Here is a 15,552-nt window from a genome sequence, read left to right on the forward strand (position 1 = left end):
GTGAATGTCACCTTTGTTCTGGAAAATCAGAGGAGGGGAAGTGGTTTGGGAAACCATGGTAAAACCGTGCGAAATTCACCTTTGAGCTCGATTTGCGCAAAAACGAGCGCGATGACGTATACTTTTTATTGCAGATTCGGAATCAGCGCATTTCATAGGTGTAAGTACATATCTTAGATCTTTTGGAAAACGTGGTTCCAAATTTGGAAGGCAACCTAACACTTAACTCGGGGCCAGCTTTTAACCCTAACCCTAACCCTAATCTCCTTCCAGCTCAGAGTTCTCGAGCTCCAAAGCAGCGAGCTGCGCCTGAAGAAGCGCGATCTTCTCTTTTCTCGCCGCCGTCTGTTGCCTCGTGTGTGCCGCGGGGCCTGCGCTTGCCTCAGCGCTAGTCAAAGCGCTGGTTGGATCGGTTACAACAGACATCGGGTGACTGTAGTCAGAGTCTGCAATGTGTAAGACCTTGGTAGGGTTAGCCAGGCAATGTTGTTGTAAAGTGTTTTATTTCACTTTGCAGACTGAACTGCAATTCCAAATGCATGCATACAAACAATACAAAGACATCAACGCCGAGTCTTCTTAGCAAAGAACGACCCAGTCGGGACCGCAGAGCCTGCGAGTCCTGACAGCAATCGAACTCTTCATGCGCCTGTCTCAAGCTCCACGACCAGATGGAAAGCCTCGCCGCCAGTTCGGTCCCAACGGCCCGAGCGAGTCGTTTTTGGAGCGGTTTTTCGCCGAGTTTTCCGACGAACTCCGCTGGATCACTGCACACTCGATCGAAACCATTCGTACGGCCGCGATGAACGAGAAAACCCTCAGAAGCTTCTTTGAGCGCCTGCAGGAGCTTTGCGCCAAGTCGGAGGGAAGCTGTGGGCCGAGCCTGGGCGGATTTTCAGCTGCGTCCGGAAACTCAGCGCCTCCTTGACGCTTTCGTGAGTGATGTGCGCACCCTGCTACAGATTCCATCGCTTCTCACGTTCGAGGAGTTGCTGCGAGCGCCCCCGCTGACACCGTCGTCGAGCTGCACCGAGCCCGTCACTATCCGAACCGTCAAGCCGAACAAGGCCTACTCGCCCCAAGATGCGGCACAGCGTGCTACCCAACACGAGCGAGAAGCTCGGGAACAAGAAAAGGCTCAGGTTGCGCCTCTCATGGCGGAGTACAACCGGGCAATGCGGACCTACGAAGACAAAATCGAGCCCGTCATGAATCAGCAGGACCAACGCAAGTCGACGATCGATGCCGACCAGGCCCGGCTCGCAGAACTCGAGGCAGATGACTCGGCAGCCGCTCTGGTTGCAGACGTGCGTGCGCAACTTCACGCGAACCAGCAGAGGCTCGCCAAAGTCAACGCGACCGTGAAGCAAATGGTCGCCGCAAAACCCAAGCGCCCCGACGTCCGACACGTCCGCGCGCTTGCCGCCTCGAAAGCAGCAGCTGCGGCACCGGCTTTGCAATCGGTTGCGACGATGGCGGTTGAGCAGGACGACTCTGACGACGAATGCGAAGAGGACGGCATTCCGCCGTCGCCAATGCAGGTGACTTCTGCCGCTCCAGCGCGCTCCAGGAAGAGAATCTATGAAAGAGACTCTGACGACGAGGCCGCTCCATCATTTGAAACAGCACAGAGTGGCGGGTCGGACGAGAATGTGACCTATTCACTGTCGTCAAGATCTCTCGAGCGGCTGAAGGAGCCCCGTCTTGCTACCCGCAGCTCATCGCGGCTCATATCGTCTCCAGGTGTGACACTCAGTCGTGCCAACACAATTGGCGTGAGCAGCTGGCTGACAAACGACATGGCGGCGATGCAGCTCGTGTCAACCGAGGGAAATGTGTCGTCCACGCCGAAAACCGATCGCCGGAAGCGACTCGCGCTATCTGACCTCTCCAATTCGAACTAAATGTGTTACATGTATGGCTTTATATGCAATTTGATGTATGTTATTGTTGTCGGGTTGATTAAACGACGATAATTCTTTGTCCCGATTCGAACCCGCGCACACTCCCGGCCATAAGTACGCACAACATGACCCTATCGTCCACCAATACGGAGAATATCGATTTTCTTTGCATCTTCGCTGCATGTCCACTGTCGGAGACGGGCTGGAAGGTGCCGGGAGTGTTGCGGAGGCTGCCCTTCCATCTACGGGACAAGATTTTTCGCGCCCAGCCAAAGGTCAATGCAAAGTCAAAATTTCATATTGCTCCGACCGCCCCCATCTTTGGCACATCGACTATATGAATAATGTTGAACAAGAATACGAAGAGAGCCAGATGCAGGGTGGTCGCCAGTTTCTGTCCGGTAGAAGGAGGCTCCTCTCTACGTTTTGGTTTTACGTTTTTCTCTTTCAAACCGATGTGTAGTGGTCCTCACACCGTCGCAACAACAAGAGTTCACTGGTGACATTGTCATTGTCGGTCGCCAATTTTTTTGACGCAATTGGGATATTGGTGTCTTGTTTTTGATTCAAATTTTTCCAGCACCCCTGTCTTGTGCCAACAACTGCGTACGCTTCCTATCCAGTCCGAGTCCTACCACATATCGTTGATGCGATACTCCTGCAAAGCACGGCAGTTTCGCAAAAAAAAAAAAAAAAAAAAAAAAAAGCAAGCAGGGCTTGAGCAATCGGTTCGAGGCACGAGCGCAGTTCGTTCGATTCGTTTCTTTGCTCCTCAATTCGTGGTGCCGATATGTGATTCGTGATGTGATGTGAGATTGTTGTGGTAGTGAGTCAATCGTAGCAGCAGGTGCGTGATTGCGTTTCTCAGACATTGTTTTGATTTACTGTATTTTTTTTTGGATGCGTTTTTTTATTGCCTTTTTGTGCCGAACAGGACTTTTCGGCAGACGTCTGGAACGCATTTTATCAAGCGCCATCCTTTACGTTGCCGAGCTGTAGCAGCATGAAATAGCTGGACTGTCAACAAATAAACCCAGCAAATTTCCAATGTGTTCAGTACTTCTCCTCGCCTCGTAGCCAAATGGTTTCAAACCGATGTGTATCGGTTGGTGCCCAAACACTTGCGAATTCTCCCCCATCTGAACTCTCATGTCTGGATTTTTCTCAGACGTCTACTGTAGTCCTTTTTTTTTTTTTTTTTTTTTTTTCGATTTTTCGTGTTTTTTTTTTTGGTCCACAATGTCGGCGGCTGGCGGGACAAGCGCTCCTTCCGCGTCCTCATCATCGGCCTTTGTCGCAGCGCCCTCCTCGACTGCCGCAGCCTCCGCTTCATCATCACTATCCGCTTCGTCCTCATCCGCCTCGTCCTCACTGTCCTCGTCCTCGGGCTTGGCTTCGGCGGTCTCGGCGTCGCAGCAGCTCGTCATCCCAATTGCCCTCTGGAACCAGTCCGCGCCAAGCCACTGCGTCACTTCGCTGCTCGTCACCGAGGACCAGACGACCCTCGTCACTGGCGCCAAGAGCGGCCAGCTCTGCTTCTGGTCGCTGCACCTCCCGTCGCCCAGCGCAGCCAACGTAAGTGCAAATGGGACCAGAACGCTCGTGTTTTCCCCCCCCAGCGCAATGGGAAATCAGCAAAACAGATCTCGCTTTTTTTTTTTTTTTTTTTTTTTTTTTTTTTTTTTTTTTTGGCTGGCGTTTGCATTGCGATGCATTTCTCACTCACTGACTTCTCCTCTGATTGCTTGTCCTTGATCTTTGCTCGTTTCTGGGCCTTTGTGAATGATGCCGTCACGCACTCTGCTCGCCTTGTGGGTCAACTTCAACACTCCAACGCGAACAATTTGGCGCAAATTCTGGCTCTTCTCTACGAAACGAACGAACGGGGTGGCATTTCGCTGACGACGCGTTCTGCTCTGCTGATGATGCGTGTGCGTTCTTCGGATGTGTCCCTTTTTGCTTCTGCCACGCTTGGGCGATAACGCAGAGCGAGCAGGCTGCAAAACGAGCACCAACGTCGCTCGCGCCGAGATTTCTCGCCTTCACACATGTGGCTGCTGTCAATGCGTTGGTCGAGTGCATCTACTATGTCGACGCAGCTCCAACACACGTTATTCTGAGCGCATCGGCGGACGGGTAAGAGCTGTAACAACGCAACAAGGAATCATTGTCGACTTGCTCTTTCGTTGTGCGCTGCGTTTCGCTCTGCGTCGTTTCCTCTCATTTTCTGTTCATTGCCTAGCGTAATGGCAATCTCAGATCGCTCCAATGGTCGATGCCTCCAGTCTGCTCAATGCCTTCCAGAAAGCCCCACTCAGCTGGAAGTGCGTAGCTATTGATTCGCGCGTCTTTGTGTTTTTGAATCTTGGACGTGTTGTTGAGGGTCATCTCTCACTGCTTCTTGTCGCAACACAATCATCCTCTTTGATTAGATTATTGCACAAGGCACGAAGGTGGTTTGCTGCGGTCGATTCACCGACATTTTGATTATTGACATTGCCACTCTTTCGGTATGCCCCACTCATCGTCGTTGCTCGCGCTCTGTGTGCTATCGCTTTCCTTCCCTGAGGCCACACCACACTTTGCTAACGTTTTTGTTGCTTCTTCTTCTCTCCTTTTCGCTCTTTTTTTTTTTTTTTTTTTTTTTTGGTTTTGTTCCCCTGCTCGGCTAGGTCACACACGTTATTCATTCTGTCAGCAAACCTGGCTGGATTAGCACACTCTGTGTATGGGATTGCTTTTCTTCTGCTGGTACGTATTCTTATTCGAGCACAAACGGACTCTTGCGTTCCGTGTTGTTTTTCGTTGTCGACGCCTCTAACCTGCCCGCGGTGGATTCCCCGATTCCTTTTGTTCTCGCAGGAGTACCCGGTCAAGGTCTGCTTACTGTGTCCATTGACGGGACATTCCAACTTTGGGGACTCGAGTTTGTCACACGGACTGGCGTCAAGCCGCCAGATAGTCCATTGAGCATTTTGAGTCTGGAAGGTTGCACACGAGCGACAGCCATCTGTGTCAACCCTTTCAACAACTCTTCCATCCTCATTGTGTGCAACAACGAATGGATTGTAAGTTTTACGATTTTGCTGTTGTGGCATTGTCTTTTTTTTTTTTTTTTTTTTTTCGGCTAATCTTTTTCCTTCTTTGTGTATCTCTGATCATCTGACCTTCCGCCTTCTCCTTGTCCCGCTTTCCATAAACCACTCCAGTTACTTCCTAGCAACGATTTTCGCCCGCTTTGTCGGATGCGTTGCCCATTGCGCCTTGGATGGGCGGGCGGCTCGTTTTTCGACGCCGAGACCATCTTGGCTTGGACCCACGATGGTATTGGGTATCTGTACCGGCTGCCTAGTCTACCAGACCTGCCACCTCTCAGCTTGTCCTCGCAGTCACAGTTTGGCTTTGACAAGGCGCCAGCAAACGCAATTCCGCATCAGCCTACCTCCAATCCTCTTCCTCCTCCATTGCTTCGCGAGCAAAGCTCTGGCAGCTTCAATCCCGCGAGTTACCACTTGCGGCTCCTGGGCGCTGCTGGCCAGCTGCCTGGGCAGCGCGCGGAATCGCAAAAGGCCGTGCTGTGCAACGAAGAGCCCGCTCTGTTGTGCGTCTTCCAGAAAGCCATGCCACCACCCGAGGAGCAACAACCTGGCTGGGCTGCTGACGTGCCCCAAACACTGCTCCACGGGACTTACCCAGTCATGCAGTATCAGCGTCGGCTGGCAATGGATGACACGCAGCCAAACTCGGCCGCAATGTTCACCATTGACATGCTCGTGCGCGCTGACGGGCTCGGTCAAGTGCATGTCTGGAATGTTGGCAACTTCCTGGACGCCGTGAGCCCGTCGTCCTCTCTGGCCGCAGCCACCGAGTCTGGTTCGACTGGGCTGCAAAGCGCTTCGCCAGTCCATACCCAATCGCCGTCTGCGCCTTCCCCAATATCCAAGCGGTTGTCACTGATCTCTGCCAGCAATCCCGCAGCAGCAGCAGCTGCATCATCTGTTCTACCGCGCGGCTCTCTGCAAGCGACAGGGCGAAAGCTGAGCTTGTCCAGAACGTCCTCGGAGTGGTCGTCCAACATTTTGCTCCCTTTTATCAACTGCAGCCTCGCAGGCGTGTGGGAGGCTCTTGGATGGCAGAGCAACAGCCATCACGGCGTTGACGAGGCAATCACAGCAACCATGATGGTCGATGACACGCATGTTGTGCGTGGTTTTGCCAACGGCCACATTGTCATATCCCACATTATCGGCATGTGCCGCTCCTGGACAGGCCTGCCTCCACGTGCCGACGATCACATTGTGTGTCGCGCACACACTGATCGCATCACTTGCCTGCTCTATCCCGAGGCTGTCAGCGATGCACCCCGACAGCGCACTGTCTTTGTGTCTGGCTCGGCCGATTTTACCGTGCGCGTTTGGAGCGTCACATCTGGAACCCTGCTCAAGACGTTCGCATCCCACGGAGGCGAGATTATTCGCTTGATTCAACCGCCCCGCGACTCGCGTGCCTTTATGCAGAGCTTTGTCTGTTCTGTCGCTCAAGACCACTCTGTCTGCGTGTACTCGTTGTCGGATTTGCGCTATCGTCACCAGCTGGGTGGGCACATCTTCCCGATTACGACAGTGCAATGGAGCGTTGACGACGACTACGTTGTGGTCGGGTGCACCGATGGCACTGTCTACGTCTGGCAACTCAGTACCAATCATCTTGATCGCGTCGCAACCGGCCAAGTTGCCCTGGATATCTTGGAAAGTTGCTCGATGCATTCCATTCCGATTCATTCGAGTGGTTCCCAACACCACCCTCCGTCGTCATCGCTCCCATCGTCTACACCGCACCTGCAATTGCAACCGTCTCATCAGCAGCAACTTCTTCAGCAACAGGCTCAAACCCACCACTCCAAGCACCAGCCCCCGCAATTGCCACATTTGCCGCCTGTGGACCTCAACGACTTGCCCGACTCTACTGGCTCGGGACAGAATTCGCCGCGGCGTTCTCGAGGGTTCCCTCGCCTTCCCTTGACTAAGCGCGGGAGCCAGGCATCCAGTGGCAGCAGCTCCCCCGTTCTGGGCAACTCGGGAAGCGCTGGGTCGTTGCCAGGCGCGGCGTCAATGTTGCGTGAAGGTCAGACGCTTGAGCACCAGTCCGTTTCGTACAACGTGCCACACGCGCACATTCACGCCCCTGTTGCTGCCATGCCTCTTGGAGCCGCGAGCATCATGTCAGTTGCATCAGACACGCCCAATGTCCAGCCCCAACACTATTCCAGCTGTTGTGATTGGCTCTGCCACCCCTGCATCGTCGTCGCCCGCAACAACCGGCTCTGCCAATAACGTCCCAGGCACTGCAACTGCTGCCTCTGCCAGCGCCGAGACTGGGCAGCCACTCATCCTGCAAAGCCCTTCTCGTCTGCGAGGCAAGCGCGCCATGGATTTGTTCTCGCTTCCCGTCACCGAAGAGGAGCCCAGGCTGCCAGTCTTGGTGGTGAACGTCAAGCGATTGATTGCCAGCCTTTTCCAGACCTTTACAACCACGAGTCGGTTTGCGGAACAAGACTGGTGGGCCAACCTCCCCACAGCTATCGCCAATGTCTTGCTGTCGCACCTGATTCCATGGAATTGCTTACCCAACTTGGATGCCACCTGCACCAGCAAACTGGGGCTCCACAAACCAACACACCAGCTGTGCTTGGGTGTTGTGGGCGATGATGGGCGCATTTCGTTAATGTTGCCCGACGCCAACAACGGCTCGATGCGCTGGCAGTCGTCAGCCCATCTCTCTGCGCTCTGCTCCATGTCGGTGATTACGCTTGCCAACACCTTCATGACGCTTGGTTCCGAGGTTCGGCGCGATGGGTGGAGCCATCTAATCACCGTCACATGCGCTCTGCTCCCAGATCTCTTGCCCAACTTTGTTGAGCCCTCGCTGACGCTGCTTGCTCGGTTCTGGATGGACGTGCAAACCGACTTGCAGCAGGCAGCGCGCACGCTCGTCTCCCAGGGTCTGACGCGCATTGGCGAAAAGCAACGTACCATTCTTGCTGCGCGCTGGGACAAGGTCATTGAAAGCATGCGCGATCCCCACCATCCCGTGCGAGTGCTCCATGTTTTGCTGCTCGGCGTGCTTGGGTCTGAGTTCTCGGGGCTGGAAATGCGGATTGCGGACAACGTCGCCCGTTCGCTTCTTCGCTTGCTGTTTGATGACTCGGCCGATCTCGTTGCCCGCCAGCGCAACCAAATGATTGCCGCCGAGCTGTTGGCGGTTGGGTTTAACCTTTGGTCGCAGACCCGAATCGATGTACAAACTTTGCTGCGACGATTGCTGTCGCTGAGCGCTGAAGTGTACCTTCAAACGCATGCTTCTCCCGCCGCCGCCGCATCCAACCTCTCGCTTTCGGCCCACTTGAGGGACTCGGGCAACTCGTCTGCCTCGCCTACCAAGCCGCAGACTGCTCCTGGCGCCAAGCCCAAGATGCACAACTCTGCGCGCCACGCCCTCTTGCTCATCGCGTCGACCTCACCCGATGCGTTTGTGCGTGCATTGAGCAACGAGGTGATGGGCGCTGCCAATGCTGGCGAAGAGCGAGAGCATGCGCTTCGCCTCATCCATCTCCTTGTCAACAAGAAGGCGATGGTGGTTGTGCCATACTTGGCTCGGCTTGTTGAAATTGTCGTGCAGTGCCTCGATCCGAGCATGCCCACCGTACGACAACGATGCATGGCCGAGGCCACCTCCATTTTGCACGACATGGTCAAGTCCTTCCGCCACATTGCTCTTCACACGGCGTCCCAACGATTGGCTGTCGGTGCACCGGACGGGCCCATCATTGTTTACGATTTGCGCACGGCTTCCAAGTGGCACGCTCTCGAAGGCCACGCCGCAGTTTCCACGGCCATCGCCTTCTCCCCCGATGGCAAGTACCTCGCATCGTACTCGTTTGATGACCGCGCGGTCAAAGTGTGGCAAGCGAGTACGGGCTTCTTTGGCGCGCTGTCGCACAGTTCCACCCCGTCTCGCACATTCCCTGTTGCTCGACCCGTTGGCATGGACGTCGTTTCGTCAGAGGCCTTCCTCGACAGTGTTCGCCTTGCATGGGTTCAGGCGCCACCTGGTGCTGGCTCCAAACGCAAACTGGAGCTCGTTCGGGGCGGAGAAGAGATGAGCTTTGTATTCTAAAGCGTGGATTGAAATTTGGTGTCCATTGTTTACTGAAATTTTGAAAATAAAAGTTGGAACAAAAGTCAGCCGGCCACAGTTCAACCAAAGCAACCGACCAAAGCAACCGAGAAAGACCAGGCGGAGATTTGAGGCGGCTAAAGGTGGTTGTTGTTGTTGTGGTTGTTGTTGTTGTTGTTGTTGTTGTTGTTGTTGTTGTTGTTGTTGTTGTTGTTGTTGTTGTTGTTGTTGTTGTTGTTGTTGTTGTTGTTGTTGTTGTTGTTGTTGTTGTTGTTGTTGTTGTTGTTGTTATTTGCATCTTCCGCGTCTCTAGACGTCAATGTTCAATCGAGCGAGTTGATGAAGCTCTGGAGCCACCGAGTCACTGAGTTGGGCAAGCTGCGACTGGACCAGGCGCCCGTCATTGTAGTTGACAACTTCAGTGTTCCCAGCAACGAATGTGAGCACCCCGCGACCTGCGCGGCGATCATTCTCCCATTTTCCTTCAAACTTTGTGCCAACAAGTGTGGTAAACACGCCTGCACCATGTTTCTGCGCATTTGCCAAAAGCACACGCGCACACACGCGCACACACATGCAAGCGTAAGTCAGAGTGTCTAGGCGAGCGAGGGCAACTCAACATCCCGCTCTGATCTCACCATGCCGTTGCGCCAAGCACCATCGTAGCGCCCAGCGCTCGACGTAAACACGCCACGTCCATCTCGGCGACCAGAACTCCATTCTCCGTCGTAGCGGTTGCCAGAGTGGTCAGCCCAAATGCCACGACCATGCGGCTGCAAAAACCCAGCATGCCAAATGAGCTTGAGCGTGTGCGAATGCCTCCAATGAAAAAAGCAAAGAGCAACAGGACTGTAAACGTATGGCTCACCTTGTCGTTGCTCCAGCGGCCGTCGTAGACTGAGCCGTCCGTCCAAACGTACTTGCCATCACCATCCCGCTTGCCGTTCTTCCACGCGCCTTCATATACGCTCCCGTCTGTAAACTGCTTGCGGCCACGTCCCTCCGGCTGCAGTGCCAATAAACAATGAACACGGCGGGAAAATAGAGTAGACTGAGTGTCACAAACGTTTCCCCCTTCCAGACATGTACGTTTTGCAAGCTGGAGCATACCACTCCTTTGGCCCATTGGCCCTCATACTGGGAGCCGCAGCGATACTTGTGCGTTCCTTTGCCTTGTGGCAGATCGTCACTCCAAGAGCCAGTATAAAAGGAACCGTCAGGATAAGTCAAGGTACCCGTTCCATGTCTCTGTTCGTTAGCAGAGCAGCAGTAGTGCAATGAGTGAACAACCAGGCAATTTGCACATTCTAATGCAGGCATAGACGAGGACGGCAAACTGTTACATTGTCGCGAAGCCACTGGCCTTCATAGATGGATCCATCGGCATTACGTACGACGCCAGAGCCCTCGCGACGATTCAAAAGCCATTGTCCGACATAGATGGAGCCGTCAGAAAAAGACTTGCTCGCCTTCTCCGTTGCGCTTTTGATGCAAAATAAAGCAAACCAAATGACAAAAAAAAACAGAGAGTGAGGAGGTGCAGGGAGCAACCGTTATGCGCAGCAGCGTCACGCACCTCGTCATCGCGCCATTGTCCAATGTAGCGAGAGCCATCGGCTCGTGTCAGTTCACCGTCACCCGTCCTTGCGGTCTAAACGCCATTGGCCACGGTATGAATCGCCTTCAGAGGTTGTCAGCGTGCCATTGTTGTGGCGCTAAATTAAAAAAATGCAAAAAAGGCAAACCCCCGCACGTCAGAAACAGATTCGGCAGCAGGCAACGTTCAAAAAAAGCAGCTTGAAAGCATTCACGTACACGCGAGTCCTGCCAGTCGCCAGAGTAGGTTGTTCCGTTCGGGTATGTCAGCGTTCCAAGACCGCAGGCTTCGTCCATATCAAACAACCCTTCGAAGATGGCACCGTCCGCGTAAATGATCTTGCCCTATAGCGGTACGGGGAAAACAACAACAACAACAGCAACAACAACAAAAAAATTCAATAAACATCACGCTCGGTCGCATGCGAGCGCCGTCACGCAAACAACCCCCCCCCGATTCAATCGTACCTTGCCGTGCTTGCGGCCGTCCAGGAACTCGCCCTCGTAGACATCGCCATTGACTTGGGACAAGGTACCATGCCCAACTGAGAGTTTAACACAGGTTTCCGAGCGAGCAAAAGGCAAGTTGAGTTGCAGCAGTCGAACAGCGTTCACGGCTATGATTGACAATCGCTTACACTGGCGGTTGTGGCTCCATGAGCCAACATACGTCTCTCCAGTGCTGTAAATGAGCGTGCCCTGCCCATGACGCTCATTGTCCACCCACTCGCCTTCGTACGAAGTTTTGCTTGGCCAGGTGTACTTTCCACGCCCGTGACGCTGGCGACCGAGAAAGGCAAGTGTAGTGAGCAACTGGCACTTTTCAACTGCATTGAAAGACCCAGCTGCATTGAACACCAAGGTTACCTTCGAATCAAGCCAATCTCCAGAGTACACACCACCATCCTTGTGCGTAAATTTGGCCGTGCGTGCCCCTGAGTTCAGTAGCCAAGAGATGAGCAGATGTGTAGCAGTCGTGGACACAAAAAATAGAAAAAAGCCGCGCAGCCATCGCCAAAGATGTCGCAATCCCCCGTTACCTAGATCGCTTGTTGGAGCTGCAGAGATGCAGCGAGCAATTGTGTCACGGAAGGCATTGAGCCAGAGCTTCTTCTCGTTACTTGAGCCAGCGAAAATGGTGAAGGGACGATCAGGATTGTAAACCTCAAAAGCGTCATCCAAGGCTAACGGTGTCAACGAATCGAGTGTGAGCGGGAACAAGTGTCGATGGCAACACAACAATCTCCATGCATGAAAGCTCCTCTTACTCGTTTGGGGATCGAGATCGTACAAATCCTCAAACCAAATAGTCTGCAAGCCCAGCATCATCTCCACCGCAGTTTGGCGTCCGCTGGCGGCATTGGATCGCGATGCAAAGACGACTAGATCGTTGAAAAGGAGACACTGGTACTTTCTATTGGCTGTCATGAGGCTCACGGTGCCCTCGCGAATGAGCGTGCGACCCGCAACATCGACATGCTGTCACGAGAAGCAAAGACGTCAGCAACATGCTCAAACGCCAATACCACACCTGCGCATCATACACAAAAGAACCCCCCCCCATTCGTGTCCCTACCTTCAAACCAGACACTGTCTTTTGAAGATCGAGCATTTTGCGTTGCGATTCTGCTTCGCGAAGAGAAGTGTTGACATGGTCGGCCTGCTGCTCCATCTTTTCGACCGCTAGTTGTAGCGCCTTGGCATCGGGATGAGACGGGTCGGTCTTCTTGACGAGATCCTAAAATTGCACACCAACAAGAGCACGCCGACAAGATGAGGCCAAATGTCCAGTCCAATGGCTCGAAAACGCAGCATTCTCCGGATCTACACAACCTGACCCCCTCCTTCTCCCAAGACATCCAGGGTGACGGACGCCACTCACTTTCAGCAGGAGCACGTAACGAGGAATGCGCTGAACCGGCATGATCAAGTACGAGAGCAGAGGCAGATTGTTGCACAAAGGATTCTGAGCGATCGCCTACGGAAAAGAAAGCAACAAGCCGGGGGGGGGGGGAAAGATGAGATGCCAGGTTGCAAACACCACATCGTCGCTCATCCCCGCTGCAGCAAACAAAAACCCCCCGAAGAAAAACTTGCATCCAGTAGCACGGCAAACTCTCGCTTGCGCTTTTGCAACTTCACGACCAAGTTGGTGGCATTGTCATAGTTGTTGCAGTACACCGTATACATGACAAAGTGCGGCATCTGTGGCAAGCGCAGGTCGCGGTGAGCGTGCAAATACAACGGCCAAAATCAACTGACGGCAGAAACAAACAAAAACAAACAACAAACACACAAACACACACAAAAACAAACACAACAATCAAACAAAAACAAACACACAACAATCAAACAAAAACAAACATAAACACCTCTCATACCTGCTCCAAAAACAAATCTCCAAGTTGTTGCTGATCCGACCAGTTGGCAATGCGGTCCCGAATCATCGTGAGAAGGTCAAAGTTGAACTCTGCGATGCGTTCAATATTGGAAAAGATGCCGTTGATTTCAATGTCCTCCAATATTCCGCTTTCTTCGCCAGAACGCAAAGGGTTGAGGAAGAGCTGCCAAAGCAAAAACGGATGCAAATAGTGAGTGAATGTACATCACGAATTGGGATTGCCGGCAGGGGGGGCCCCGCGCGGCATGATGCAAAAAAACAAAAAAACCTCTCTTCCCCGACAAGGACTGTGAACGAAGGGTCTTGACGGAAGGTCCGTTCTGTCGTGTTCATTTCGTAAAACAATTGTTGGAGCGTGCGTCGGCGCACATTTCCGGAAAGTCGTGTACATTTCGTAAACAATCTTGGAGCGTGCGTCGGTGCACATTTCGGGAAAGTCAGGAAACTCTTCCGCAGCGGCGACCGGGTTGAACTGTGTTGACGACGAGGGGGACAAGGACTATACGACTGATGAGCACAAAAAACAAACAAACCAACAACAACAACAACAACAAACAAACAAACAAACAAACAAACAAACAAACAAACAAACAAACAAACAAACAAACAAACAAACAAACAAACAAACAAACAAACAAACAAACAAACAAACAAACAAACAAAAAAAAAAAAAAACACCATCGACAAATCATTCGTGTTGGGAGCGGCAAATCCAACCTACCACATCTTCTGCTCGAACATCAAGCGAGGCATCTTCACCAAATACGATTGAAGCGGATGAGGCCGATGTCAGTGGCGCTGGAGGCTCGCTGCCGGCGGCGCGCCCACTACCAGCAACTATTTGAACCGATGGTCTCGCCGCGGGCCGCTTGCTGCGGGTACTGCCAAGACCCATGGATTTCTTCATTGTCTGTTTGTGGTGTTCAAAGGAGGGAGTGATTGCAATGAGTGCCACAACGTCTGTTTGCACCTTTCTGTATTCACTTTACCGAAATGGAAATGTTTCGTTTGATTGCCGCGGCAGGAGCAGCGGCTGGGCGGTGGGCAGCAACGGGCGCAGGGGCAACGCGCGTGAGGGCATGCACCCCAAGACCAGATGCCAAAAGGACGTCGTCAGGGTTGGAAGGCGCAACGGAGTGGCGGGCGTTTTGCGCAGCATTCAGAATTGCGGCAATGTCGTCACTCAGCTTTCGCTTCACGTCGTCCGACTGCAGCATCATGGAAGCGCGAGCTGGCGCTGGTTTTGGTTTTGGCGGCCGCGACGGAGCAGACAGGCTCGAAGTGCGTGGGATTGTCAGCGGCGGCGTTGGATTGGACGGTGCTTCAGCGGCAGTCACTTCTTCCGGAACCTCCACCTCCGACGAGCCCTCTTCAGCTCCAGCCAGCTGGATGAAGGAGCCTGGCTGCGGCGGTTGCTGCGGTCGTTTCCGCGGCGGCGGAGCAGGGCGTGGGGAAGTTGAGGGAGAGTTGCCGGATGCCAGCTTCGCAGCAGCAGCAGCAGGAGCAGCAGCAGGAGTAGCAACAGGACTAGGAATAGGACTAGCAGCCGGAGCACCAGAGCGACCGGGAAGGGGGACTGGTGACCGTTTGGTCGCGGACGCCGTCGTCGTCGCCGTCGTACTTGCAGACGCACTTGGAGATACTTTGGCAGAGGTATCGCCACCCGAGCTCGCACTCGCGTTCAAGCTGGAGCTGGACAACGAGCTGTGCATTGCCGACGGGGGCTGCAGAAAGCTCAGTTTGCCTTGCAGCGCAGCAGCGCGTGCGGCCGTCGACGACGACGACGATGACGATGGCGGGCTGCTCGAACTGTTCGCGCTGACCACCAATTGGTCTGCCACGTCCGACGACGACGACGACGACGACGCCGACGACGACGACCCGGCCATCGCAGGCGAAGTAGTAGCAGCAGCAGCAGCAGCAGCAGCAGCAGCGGAGCTCAACGGCGTCGGGGTGGCACTCGCGTTCTTGACCGGCACAGCGGGCGGCCGTCTGGTTGCAACCAGCACAGCAGGCGCAGTAGCAGCAGTAGCAGTCGCAGCAGTAGCAGTAGCAGTAGTAGCATTGAGATTGGATTTGCTTGAGAGTGCATTGGGATTGAGATTCACGTCCTGCTCTTGGTCTTGGTCTTGGTCTTGGTCTTGGTCTTGGTCCTGCTGCAGTGACAATGATGATAATGATGATGATGATGATGAGGGGGATGACAGGAGCTCTGCATTGGCGTCCTGCAGCAGCAGACCGGTCGTCGACGTGCGGACGGGTCGCGGCGGGCGTCGGCGGCGGTTGACTGGCTGCGGCTTGGACGGCACTGCGGCAGCCAGCGACTGCGTAGTAGTCGTAGTAGTGGTCGTGCTCGCATCGAGTCCATCAGCACTCGCAGCAGCAGCACCACCCAGTGACAAAGTCGTCGTAGTGGTCGTCGTCGCAGGACTGGCATTGGCGTCGTCATTGTCGCTGTCTGCCGCGGTCATCACC

The 15,552-nt window shown here is 53.9% G+C and overlaps 3 protein-coding genes across 3 annotated transcripts; 2 read left to right on the forward strand and 1 right to left on the reverse strand.

The window, feature by feature from the left end:
- Positions 1 to 643: 643 nt before the first annotated feature.
- CAOG_08741 (hypothetical protein) lies at positions 644 to 1,904 on the forward strand (the record flags this gene model as incomplete). The annotated part of the gene is made up of 2 exons (XM_011272059.1): positions 644 to 858; positions 941 to 1,904. The coding sequence occupies 2 exons, from the start codon at positions 644 to 646 to the stop codon at positions 1,902 to 1,904; spliced, it is 1,179 nt and encodes a 392-aa protein (XP_011270361.1).
- Positions 1,905 to 3,143: 1,239 nt separating this feature from the next.
- CAOG_03891 (hypothetical protein) lies at positions 3,144 to 9,080 on the forward strand (the record flags this gene model as incomplete). The annotated part of the gene is made up of 8 exons (XM_004363562.1): positions 3,144 to 3,479; positions 3,892 to 4,040; positions 4,147 to 4,228; positions 4,337 to 4,414; positions 4,577 to 4,655; positions 4,767 to 4,972; positions 5,114 to 7,125; positions 7,157 to 9,080. The coding sequence occupies 8 exons, from the start codon at positions 3,144 to 3,146 to the stop codon at positions 9,078 to 9,080; spliced, it is 4,866 nt and encodes a 1,621-aa protein (XP_004363619.1).
- Positions 9,081 to 9,389: 309 nt separating this feature from the next.
- On the reverse strand, positions 9,390 to 15,548 carry CAOG_03892 (hypothetical protein; the record flags this gene model as incomplete). Its single annotated transcript, XM_004363563.1, has 19 exons — positions 9,390 to 9,611; positions 9,719 to 9,853; positions 9,949 to 10,086; positions 10,191 to 10,328; positions 10,424 to 10,562; positions 10,719 to 10,795; positions 10,896 to 11,021; positions 11,145 to 11,221; positions 11,315 to 11,456; positions 11,544 to 11,611; positions 11,717 to 11,860; positions 11,945 to 12,155; positions 12,253 to 12,414; positions 12,559 to 12,654; positions 12,786 to 12,881; positions 13,058 to 13,240; positions 13,421 to 13,549; positions 13,799 to 13,987; positions 14,067 to 15,548. 19 exons carry the CDS (start codon positions 15,546 to 15,548, stop codon positions 9,390 to 9,392), a joined length of 3,954 nt encoding a protein of 1,317 aa, XP_004363620.1.
- Positions 15,549 to 15,552: the final 4 nt, after the last annotated feature.

Source organism: Capsaspora owczarzaki (genome assembly GCF_000151315.2).
Source record: "Capsaspora owczarzaki ATCC 30864 unplaced genomic scaffold supercont2.5, whole genome shotgun sequence".
Taxonomy (NCBI): domain Eukaryota; class Filasterea; order Ministeriida; family Capsasporidae; genus Capsaspora; species Capsaspora owczarzaki.